We start from the raw sequence: 11,837 nt of genomic DNA, 5'->3' as shown, positions 1-11,837 counted from the left end.
TCAAGAACAGAGAGTTCAGGTAAAGAAAGTGGTTTCAATCAGGTTGGTCTTCCTCTTTATAGTGCCATATAATGTGACTAATATTAATATAATGTTACATGACCAAGCCAAGTAAGTTCAACTGTTGCTTGTTCATGAATAACAAAAACTGACACTAATAAATCAAAAAGACCCTTCATGAAGATTGGGCAAACCAAACTGTCAAATGAGCTGTTCATTAGACAATTACTTCACATTATATTTTTTTTGCTTGGTTGACATTTTACTATTTTCTATAAATAGATAATATATACATTTTTACAAATGCTAGTTTCAACTATGTTGATCGAATATGGTCTAAATCAAACCTACCGAGTCAGCCCAGTGGATAACACTATCCAAGATCAAGTCTGAAATCCAACTTTTGGAAGAATTGCCACTCTCCACTATTGTTCTTTAGTTTTATTCTTTCTTTCTTCTTCTGTATTATTCTATACGTATATGTAGACACAGAATTTCGATATAATTTATACTTTTTTAAGAATCACAGTTAATTTCATACCGTATATTTCCAGTTGGTCTCAAGGACGTTGAGGCTCGAGCGTGAGCAGTTCTGGAGATGACAGCCAAGGTGACAGGGCGGCTAGTTAGCGATAGCCCATGGTGGCTATGAGAGCTAACCATTGCGGACGTCGTGGAGCCTAAAACAACGTCAACCTAGAAACATAATGTGAAGCTTAAACGGTTCTGTGTTTCGTGTTACACTTGCGATAAAATGATGAATTGATTGGAAATATGATTGTTAGAAATCTGCCGTTTGTCTGTGGAGAGCCCCGTTTATATTGCTAAAGGCTAGGCGCTTGCTACATATCCGGGTGTACGTCCACCGGTAGAAGATAAATGCTAAAATCAATGCTTGCCTGTCCAATAGTAATTAGGGGCGAGGGAGGGCTTTCAGACCTGTCACTCAAACCACCGCGCCAGTAGAGATTTGATTCGCGAAGCATTTGCGGCGCTGCCGGTGGCTGAACATTAGTTCTCCGGTTGATGTTCTTTAAGTTCTTGTAAGAATATTTCAAGTTCAATTTCTACATAAATGTAAGATCATTTTATGCGTGATTATTTTGAGGGTTGTTTTAATATTAGCTAATTTACCAAACATGTTAAATTAGCGTGTCCCTGCACACTGAGCGCGCGTGTGTGTTTGTGTGTAACGTAAAAGTTATTAGGTAAATTACGTCGCATTCAGGTGTTAATTTTGCTCACAATTTGACTTATATGTGCCTATTTTGTGCGTTGTGGATGTCATCGAAGACCCATTTTCTACTGCTATCAGAGTGTTCTTTACGCAGACCTTGTGAGTAGGCCTATGTGTGTGTGTGTGTGTGTGTGTGTGTGTGTGTGTGTGTGTGTGTGTGTGTGTGTGTGTGTGTGTGTGTGTGTGTGTGTGTGTGTGTGTGTGTGTGTGTGTGTTAGCGATGGATGAGAGGTCCCTTGTATACCACATAACGTCATAGATAATAAGGTTGCGTTTCGGTGTGTATTCGTGTGTTTGCCATTGCAGAAGTATACGATTTATCGGTTTTCTGGCAATATACGTTTTTAGCTGGTTTTTGGTTGATTGGGTGTTTTTTAGTCCATAATTGGGCTGGTAATTGCCAATCCGATCTGGCAACACATGCCTATATCTACACAAACGATACGCGATATAAAAGCTGAGACTCAAAGGAGACCAACGGGATCCTCATTTTGTGAGCTTATTTCGATTAACTAAATGTGAAGTAATAAGGTCAATGCTATATATTTTCCAAGTCTCAAACAAATACCCACAACGTACTCAAATATATTCAAACTCGGTCACATTAGCTCTTTTTTTAACCCACTTTATTTGTTTTCGAACCATTTGACAACACTATTTTCAAATCCTTTCGCTTGATTTAAAGCCATTTAACATTTCTTTACGTCTTAAACTATGTGGTTTTACTTATGAAACATGTTTTCAACCTCAGTTTGCACTACAGCACTCACCGCATTTTCTGCAGGAAATGCATTTTCTAGTTTCTAATTTGTTAAGATTATGTGGATAGACTTTGATTTAGCATGGCCTAACATGCTTGATGGACAGATATGGTTAGCAATAATTATACAATATGAAGCATAATAATAGCGATAGGCTAGCACCAATCAATTTTTATTCATTTTAAATGCTAAATGTGACGGGATGAGACGTAATGTGGACATCCATCACATTACCACATAAGGCTTGTTTTGAGAGGTAGGCCTACTTATATTGTAATTAGGTGAGTGCTGCATGCAGCTCTCAATTGTTGTTCTTCAGTTGTATTCCTTCTTCTTCATTATTCTATACAAACTTTTTAGAGACAGAATTTCATCAATCCCTTTTGATTAATTTTAAATGCTAAATGGGAGGGGATGAGACGCTGATGTTGACATCCATTACATTACCATATAAGGCTTGTTTTGAGAGGTTCTGAGATCCATGGTCTCCTTGACGACAGCATCACTGCCTCATTCAAGCGAGACGCCACGCGGACTGACTCACGCACGCTGCACGAAGTTGTCTTTGCTAGTTGTTGCTAATTGTTGCTAATTAATCGTGGGTTGATCATTATATCTACTTGACTGTACTTGTCGAAGAGGAAAGCAAACATGGGTGGCTGTTGCTCCAGACAGGTACAATTACATCTTAATCATGACTCTTAAATGTTACACCTTGCAATCTTTCCTTGAGGTTGCGATGGAAACCTTTCATCAAATTGTGAAACGTAATCAATATAATTATTGATCATGCATTTATGTAATAATCCCTATAAGTAACCCGATATTTACGGCCAACACTGAAACCTTATTTTAATAAATATTTTTTTAAAAACACATCTGGCCGCCAGCTTCTTATTTGTTGTTCTTTGAACACGTGTTAACGACCTGAACGTTCTGATGGCCGCAGGCTACATTGACCCGTTCTAATCGACCCCAAACTTTTCAACGGTAGTGTGTGTGTGTGTGTGTGTGTGTGTATATCTATCTATCTATCTATAGATAGATAGATATATCATACAGTACCGTTAAAAAGTCTAAATACATATATACATGTATGATAACTTCTTGTGTTTCTTTCATTCATTCATTTTTGATACAATCATTTATAATAAATTTTCCCATCATCATTTAAATATCGTAATATTATAACTAATTCTCACGCCCCTTTCTTCAAACAGCCTGCCATGGAGGAAGATGGAGGAGAACCTGACCACCGCCCGGCCCCTTCTGTGGTTGCATCGCTGCCTCAGAAGAAACCCTCTTTTTTCCCCACTTTCCCATCCCTCCCCTCTTCTCGTTTCAACCCCACTGCATCTCTACCCTCTTCTCGTTTCTCCCCCACTGCATGCCTCCCCTCTTCTTGTGTCTCCCCCACTACATCTCTCCTCTCTTCTCGTTTCTCCCCCACTACATCCCTCCCGTATTCTTGTGTCTCCACCACTACATGCCTTCCAACTTCTCGCGTCTCCCCGACTACATCTTCCCCCTCTTCTCGTTTCACCCCCACTACATGTCTCCCCTCTTCTTGTGTCTCCCCTAATACATGCCTCCCCTCTTCTTGTGTCTCCCCCGCTACATGTCTCCCCTCTTCTTGTGTCTCCCCCAATACATGCCTCCCCCCTTCTTGTGTCTCCCCCACTACATGCCTCCCCTCTTCTTGTGTCTCCCCAACTACATGTTTCCCCACTTCTTGTGTCTCCCCCACTACATCCATCTCCTCTTCTCGTGTCTCCCCCACTACATGTCTCCCCTCTTCTTGTGTCTCCCCCACTAAATGCCTCCCCTCTTCTTGTGTCTCCCCAACTACATGTTTCCCCACTTCTTGTGTCTCCCCCACTACATCCATCTCCTCTTCTCGTGTCTCCCCCACTACATGTCTCCCCTCTTCTTGTGTCTCCCCCACTACATGCCTCCCCTCTTCTTGTGTCTTCCCGACTACAGCTCTCCCCTATTCTTGTGTCTCCCCCACTACATCCCTCCCTGTTTCTCATCACCCCGCCTCTCTCTTCTCGTCCCCATCCTCCCCTGTTCCGTTCCTCACTGTTCTTCTGTCCTCTGGTATCTCCCCAATAACTGTGTCTCTTTCTCCCTCCCCCCCCTCCTCTCTCTCTCCAACAGGAATCCTGGACCTTCCAGATGTCATCACCCCCAGCAGCAGAGATGTCTCCTCCCCACCAGGACGGTCATCAGATGTCGGTGAGCAGAGCAGCAAAGGGACCTCAGAGGACACCACCCTGCCTGATGAGGATGTACTGGGGAATCAAATGTAGGTAACAAGTAGCATTAAGTTCACCGCCGGTGAAATTATGCCAAAAATGACTCATCCATGTTTCTAACTTTTCAATTTGCATTCCTGCTTTTTATTTGTCCTTAAAACATCAGCCCCCATCCTCAGTTGACCTTGATGAATGTGTGCGTTTCAGGGTACCTGCAGTAGCTGGGAGTGAGCTCAATGAGGTGGACCCCACTGGGCCTCCTGCCCAGACAACAGGTACTTTGAAGCAGTCCTCCATTGAGTAGACAGCATGTCCCACAGATCAACTATTATTGTCTTAACCGTGGTGGTGGTCGGTCCTCAGAGTTCTCCCGGCCTCGTCGCTTCTCATCTCTGCAGTGGTATGACAGCAGGAGCCAACCTTTGCTGATTGCATCAGGGAGATCCATCAGCACAGGATTGGACATCAGATAGAAATCGATGAATGAATGAGTCCGTTTTGCTTATACGTGACGTGACTATCCTCCTCATTGCTGTGTTTCCCTCTCTGTTCCCCTCGTCCCTGTGTGTTGCAGTCAGCCTCAGAGGGACGAGGTCAGCCGGCTGCGGGCCTCCTCTGGTAGGAGCAAGACCCAGCAACACCAGGAGGCCCTTGGGTAAGAGACAGGAAAGACATCTCTTGAGCTGGTTCTTTAGAGAATAAACATGAATACAACCAGCCTGTTTGGGGCCGCTGATGCCTTCACCCCCTTATAGTCCATAGTTTAAGGAGTTCTGGTTATATTTGTAGAGATTTACACTTTCCCAAACATTGGTTGTCTCTTCTTTAAAACCTAATCATCACGACTATATACTCCGGGCTGGTACATTGACTAATGATGTGTATGTGTTTTCTTCAGCTTGCCCAACATTGGAAACAGCTGCTTCCTGAACGCGTCCCTGCAGTGTCTCTACAGCCTGCCCTGCTTCTGCAGTGACATCACGGGGCAGGAGGACCTCTGGAGCCCCCGGAGAAGAACCAAGCTGAAGCTGCTGAGGTCCAGTAGAGATCCAGACCCTTAGCCCTCACACTAGAGAACCAGACCCTAAGCCCTCACACTAGAGGAGAACCAGACCCTTAGCCCTCACACCAGAGGAGAACCAGACCCTTAGCCCTCACACCAGAGGAGAACCAGACCCTTAGCCCTCACACTAGAGGAGAACCAGACCCTTAGCCCTCACACTAGAGGAGAACCAGAACCATAGCCCTCACAAACTACAGTACAGCTTGGACGATTTACTGACAAAGTGAATGCTCCACTGTACAATATTAAGTACAGTAGGTATACTAAATGCACTTGGTTTTTTTCTGATGCTGTTCTCCAGGTACTTGGGGGAGCTATATAAATCCCGGCAGGGTGAGGGCTCCTACAAAGGCAAGCGCCGGCTCCTTTGGTCCATCAAGAGCAGTCTGGCAGAGTTCAACGAGGAGTACGAGCATATCACTGAGCAGGTACAGCTGATGAGTCCTTATCTCTTGGCTTATGCGCTTGTTGAGGATTAAACACATGTCAACTGAACTTCTGGTTTCTGACAGGATGCTCATGAGTTCCTGCTCCTCCTCTTCATGAAGATGAAGATGGAAGGTGAGACACTGCAGGAGATCTCCACGTCACCCAGCTATATCTGCCCCGTCCAGAACTTTGAGTTCAGACTGCAGTGTGTACGCACCTGCACCAGGTAACGCTTGACTTCATCGAACGTATTATTGTTGTCGCATAATACTGCTATAGTTCCTCCATCATTGAATGATGGAAATCAGAGTCAATCAATGTTACGCCAACACTTTTGGCATCATGATCTGGTCTGCTGTGTTCAAATGGTGATTTTCTGTTCTCTGCCCGTCTTAAAAGCTGCGGTGACAAGGTCTTCCAGGAGGAGGAGCAGAACCACTTGTCCTTGGACCTCCACCCGTCGTTGATAGCTGGCCTCCAATTCTACTTCAAAGTCAGTACACCGTTGTGTTGGTGTGTCCGATTACGCTGGTCCACTGATACTCACAGAGCACTTTCCCTCAGCCTTCAGAGTTGGAGTGCACCTGCCGGCAGTGCTCTGGATGCCAGGCAACAGCGGTTCGGCATTTCCTCACTCTGCCCAGGTGAGCCATGAACTTGAGTCTGTTGTCTCCAATGTTGCCTTGAAGCAGACTTTTCATACGTACGGGCGCGTGTGTGCATGCAGCGATCGGACGATGAACCGTTTGTGTCCACAGAGTGTTACTCCTTCACATGAAGCGCTTCCACCACGACGGGGCACGGTTGAGGAAGGTGACCGATGCTGTCAGCGTTCCTCCATGGCTGTCTCTGGCCTCCCTCGTTGGAGAGCAGGGTGCTGCAGCTGGGATAGACCCACTGAGGTAAGAGATAAGGAAACAGACTACGACGGTAGGCAGTGCGTTGTGCTTCATGGAAACAGATTGGGCGGGTTGGGAGTGGTGGGCGTCATTGAAACAGAGTCAGATGAATCTAGATTGGTAATCCGGCCATAAGCTCCCCTGCCTCTTATAGAGGACCTCACGCAACCATTTTAGTGTTTAATTTACGATCCTCAATATGATTAATCATTATGTATGGAATGTGTTGTAGATCAAGTTATGGAGAGGGGGAAATCGCATCTGGAGCAAAACCAAGTGCAAACATGGGTAAGAAAAAAGTGATGGATTCCTATCTCATGCCCAACCGCTTGAGTTTTTCAGTTGTGTACAAAACAGGATTGTTGGTGTGTTTCTCAGCAGCAGTGGATCATCTTGACAGTGCAGGAGACAGGGACAGAGGTCTTCAGGAAGTTCATGGGGTGAGAGGGGCCAGGGAGAGAGCTGTAGTACACAGTGGGACAGAATATGGACAGATTCAAGTGATGATGCAACAGAGAAGCCCCAAGTGTTTTTTACACTGGCACTATGCCCGTCTTATTTGAAACTTTTTCCCGGCATTGGCGTTTTTGCACTTGTAAACAGTTAATGGGGTTTGTAGCCTACATTCAGACGCAGTCTACTCATTCTTGCGTGCGAGTGGCTTAAATAAAATTAAAACATTCCGAGTATGCAAATTATTCTAAAGATGTCTACGTGCGTAGCCCCGCCTGCTCCAATGAACAAGAAAGCCGGCTCTTTGAAGGCTTTACACAGGCAGGACAGTGAAACTAACATCTGCCAAGCAGCGACCGTACCTGCTTGGCAGTGTAAAAATGCTTAGGGTTAGGGTTAGGTTCTCTGACAAATGAATCCTGTTTCTCTACAGAAGGATCACAGCAACCAGAGCACCTACCGTCTGTCGGGGATGGTCTCTCACCTCGGGGAGAGCATCAACACCGGTAACTAAAGCTTTTATAGTAAAGAATGTACATCTGTACCTGACACACGCGTCAGACACTAGACCCGTCCCACGCTGGGGGACAGTAAGGTAATGGATGTCTTGTGTCCCCCAGGCCACTACGTCAGTGACGTAGCTCGAGAGGACGGCGCCGGATGGTTGACCCTCAACGACGCCCGTGTGACGCCCGCGGAGACGCCGGTCCTGAGGACCAGAGAGAAGACCGCCTACATGTTGTTTTACGTCCTAAGGTGATACTTTAAACGTTACTCTCTACAACAGCCAATGCTTCTTTTAGACTCAGACTGTTTTACTCACTGAACTTACTGAAACACTGACTCCTGCTCGTCTTCTTCCACCAGTGGAGCAGAAGAGGGAAGCCATGTCCCACTGGCTCAGAACCAGGAGCCATCTGGAGCTGAGAGGGACTGACACCTGTGAGGCCCAGGAGAGCGCTTGATTGGTGGCAGAGTTCCCGTTGTCCGGTAATTACCGGTCTTTGACCGGAAAAAAATGAGGAGGACCGAAAATCCTAAATGTCTCCGGTCAGAATGACCGATTGGAAATAAGGCCCCGTCCACACGGAGCCGAAACGGGCGAAAACGATCCGGTTTCGTTTTATGCTTAATGTTCAAGGTGCTGGTTCTCCACAGAAAAAAGTGGAGCGCATCAACCCTGCGCTCATACAGCATGGGCGCTGTATACAAACATTCAGTCACGAGGAGATTCAACCATTGAGCAGAACAAAATTGAGCAGGTCCTATGTTCCCGGTTTTCCCCAAAAAGGGTCCTATGTTCCCCTGTAGCCATACATACCGGGGAACATAGGACCCTTTTCCCAGAAAAGGGTCCTATGTTCCCCGCAATCTATCAATCTTTAAAAATATTTAAACTTTGACGCGGCATTCGCGTAATGACAGCCAATCGTCGTTCAACAGAGTGACATGTCTAACGTAACAGCCAATCAGCGTTCAACCGGCCAACTCAGTGCAGTGCAGTCCGGGGTGAACTGCAGCAAGGAGGAGAAAGTGATTGTTGCCGTTTGCGACTCCCGGAGCTCTTTATATAATAGTATATAATATAATTGTATAATAATATCACGGCCAAAAGCTCTGTGCGCCTCCGGATGGCCGTAACGCGGGAAGCTCTCGTGGGGATTGGGCTTCTCGGGGTTTGTTTACCGGCGTATGAATATACTGCGTCAGGTTCTCCGACGTCTCTCCCTCTTCCACAAAAGGTAAAGACATGCAATGGTAGTTATCTCGGCCGGAATTTGGCAGTAATGGTGGAAAAAGTAACAGACCGGGGAACATAGAACCCCTTTTTAAAAAAAGGGTCCTATGTTCCCCGGTCACATACATATCGGGGAACATAGGACCCTTTTTTGGGAAAAGCAGGGAACATAGGACCCTTTTTGAAAAAAAGGGTCCTATGTTCCCCAGTCTCATACAAAGAGGGGAACATAGGACTCGGGGAACATAGACACGCTCCCCTATAGACTACCGTAGGTTTATGAACTAAACGGCGGCAAGCTAGCAAAAGCCGGCGGCAAGCTTTGCGGAGTACCGGTATTTAACAACAATGGCGAATCAAAATATGATCACACACTTCTTCTTTATATAGCCTGCCTATCATTTTTTTTAAGTGCAATAAACACGGACAATATCCGACCGTTTTTTTCCCAATTTGACCGGTAAAATTAAACCTTCCCGGTCACATGACCGGCACCAATTTCTTCTAGCGGAAACACTGATTGGTGGTGCCTCTACAGCCCGCTCTGGGGGCCACACCCTGCAGCCCCCCTCTACAGCTGAGGCCCACCTTTAAACGCCCCCCTAGGGGCCACACCCTGAAGCCCCCCTCTACATCCCCCCCTAGGGGCCACACCCTGAAGCCCCCCTCTACATCCCCCCTAGGGGCCACACCCTGAAGCCCCCCTCTACATCCCCCCTAGGGGCCACACCCTGATGCCCCCCTCTAGGGGACCTGAGGCCCCTCTCTACACCCCCCTCTGGGGGCCACACCCTGCGTCCCCCTTCTACAGCCCCCTCTAGGGGCTAACCAACCCCCTCTACACCCCCCTCTCGGGGCCCTGCGGCCCACCTCTTTGGACTTTAAGGCTGATCATAATGAGGATCACTTTATTTTTATTTTGTATCATAATAATGAGGAGCATATTCATATTATGTATAATAATAATGCTGAGGATCATCTTATTATGAATAATAATGTCATTATGTGATCCTTTTTATTATTATGCATGTATAATAACAATAATGAGGATAACATTATTATGTACAATAATAATGCTGAGGATCAAATTATGTGTATAATAATAATATGATAATTATGTATAATATATAATATAATAGCACTATATATAATGTAACTATAAAAATAAGATCCCTGTGGAACTAATATATGATTATTGAGCTCTGGTTTTCATTCAATTTCGTTTAAATAAATGTGTTTATTGTATAAATAGTAAAATAACAATTAAAATGTTCATGATATTAATAATTTCAATCAAATCAATAATAAGATATCACCAGAGTATATAATAATAATATATGTCATCAATAACCCCACACATAAAACAGTCAGACACCATTTCAACCTTCAAGTCACAACAACGTCTAACTGTTCACTGTTTTGATTTTTTTTATTTTTTTATTTCTTATTGCTTATGTTTATTTATTTATTTATTTATTTATTTTTTCCACAATGTCTTGCTTTTTAAAAAATGTATGATGACTATATGCTCTGTAAGGTGACCTTGGGTGTCTTGAAAGGCGCCTCTAAATTAAATGTATTATTATTATTATTATAAATGCGTTTACTTGCTACTAATCCCCTGTGTTTGGTCCGCTTCCTCTGTCTCCAGTCTCACCCTTTAATCACATCAACCACATAAGGTTTACATCGTCCACAGCTCAGCATTGTTTGAGCAGTAGATTTGAGGAACATCCAAACAACAAACACTTGATATGGATCATTTGCTTGGCGAGTCTGACTTAAAAAATGTATTTGCACTCATTTAAAGTTTTTCAGTTACTGTTAAGACAGCATCCTCAGAATTAATGGATATTAACGGCAGGAGAGGAAGAATTGTTTTGGTCTATCCAGAGCCGAATAACAGAGTTCAGGTAAAGAAAGGTGTCACTTCTCTATGTAGTCCTACTCAAGAACAGAGAGTTCAGGTAAAGAAAGTGGTTTCAATCAGGTTGGTCTTCCTCTTTATAGTGCCATATAATGTGACTAATATTAATATAATGTTACATGACCAAGCCAAGTAAGTTCAACTGTTGCTTGTTCATGAATAACAAAAACTGACACTAATAAATCAAAAAGACCCTTCATGAAGATTGGGCAAACCAAACTGTCAAATGAGCTGTTCATTAGACAATTACTTCACATTATATTTTTTTTGCTTGGTTGACATTTTACTATTTTCTATAAATAGATAATATATACATTTTTACAAATGCTAGTTTCAACTATGTTGATCGAATATGGTCTAAATCAAACCTACCGAGTCAGCCCAGTGGATAACACTATCCAAGATCAAGTCTGAAATCCAACTTTTGGAAGAATTGCCACTCTCCACTATTGTTCTTTAGTTTTATTCTTTCTTTCTTCTTCTGTATTATTCTATACGTATATGTAGACACAGAATTTCGATATAATTTATACTTTTTTAAGAATCACAGTTAATTTCATACCGTATATTTCCAGTTGGTCTCAAGGACGTTGAGGCTCGAGCGTGAGCAGTTCTGGAGATGACAGCCAAGGTGACAGGGCGGCTAGTTAGCGATAGCCCATGGTGGCTATGAGAGCTAACCATTGCGGACGTCGTGGAGCCTAAAACAACGTCAACCTAGAAACATAATGTGAAGCTTAAACGGTTCTGTGTTTCGTGTTACACTTGCGATAAAATGATGAATCGATTGGAAATATGATTGTTAGAAATCTGCCGTTTGTCTGTGGAGAGCCCCGTTTATATTGCTAAAGGCTAGGCGCTTGCTACATATCCGGGTGTACGTCCACCGGTAGAAGATAAATGCTAAAATCAATGCTTGCCTGTCCAATAGTAATTAGGGGCGAGGGAGGGCTTTCAGACCTGTCACTCAAACCACCGCGCCAGTAGAGATTTGATTCGCGAAGCATTTGCGGCGCTGCCGGTGGCTGAACATTAGTTCTCCGGTTGATGTTCTTTAAGTTCTTGTAAGAAT

At 44.2% G+C, this 11,837-nt stretch overlaps 1 protein-coding gene across 1 annotated transcript; it reads left to right on the top strand.

Annotated features, from left to right (window-relative positions):
• The first annotated feature begins 4,088 nt into the window (after window positions 1–4,088).
• On the top strand, window positions 4,089–9,808 carry LOC115536257 (ubiquitin carboxyl-terminal hydrolase 37). Its single transcript, XM_030348026.1, has 16 exons — window positions 4,089–4,306; window positions 4,464–4,531; window positions 4,620–4,656; window positions 4,831–4,911; window positions 5,155–5,292; window positions 5,621–5,747; window positions 5,832–5,974; window positions 6,148–6,241; window positions 6,313–6,392; window positions 6,507–6,650; window positions 6,880–6,935; window positions 7,026–7,087; window positions 7,534–7,606; window positions 7,721–7,856; window positions 7,968–8,090; window positions 9,347–9,808. Coding segments are annotated over exons 1-15 (1,311 nt in total). The 5' UTR covers window positions 4,089–4,304; the 3' UTR covers window positions 8,038–8,090; window positions 9,347–9,808.
• The last annotated feature ends 2,029 nt before the right edge of the window (window positions 9,809–11,837 follow it).

The sequence above is a fragment of the Gadus morhua genome, chromosome 22 (genome assembly GCF_902167405.1).
Source record: "Gadus morhua chromosome 22, gadMor3.0, whole genome shotgun sequence".
NCBI classification, from domain to species: Eukaryota; Metazoa; Chordata; class Actinopteri; order Gadiformes; family Gadidae; genus Gadus; species Gadus morhua.
Note: the sequence above shows the minus strand (reverse complement) of the source record. Positions and strands in the feature narration are given on the sequence as shown.

What these genes read in the sequence shown, in the direction of transcription:
- LOC115536257 (XM_030348026.1), top strand. An exon ending in ACGAGCATATCACTGAGCAG is followed by an intron (nt 5,748 to 5,831) that starts GTACAGCTGATG and finishes GGTTTCTGACAG; the next exon opens with GATGCTCATGAGTTCCTGCT. An exon ending in CATTTCCTCACTCTGCCCAG is followed by an intron (nt 6,393 to 6,506) that starts GTGAGCCATGAA and finishes TTGTGTCCACAG; the next exon opens with AGTGTTACTCCTTCACATGA.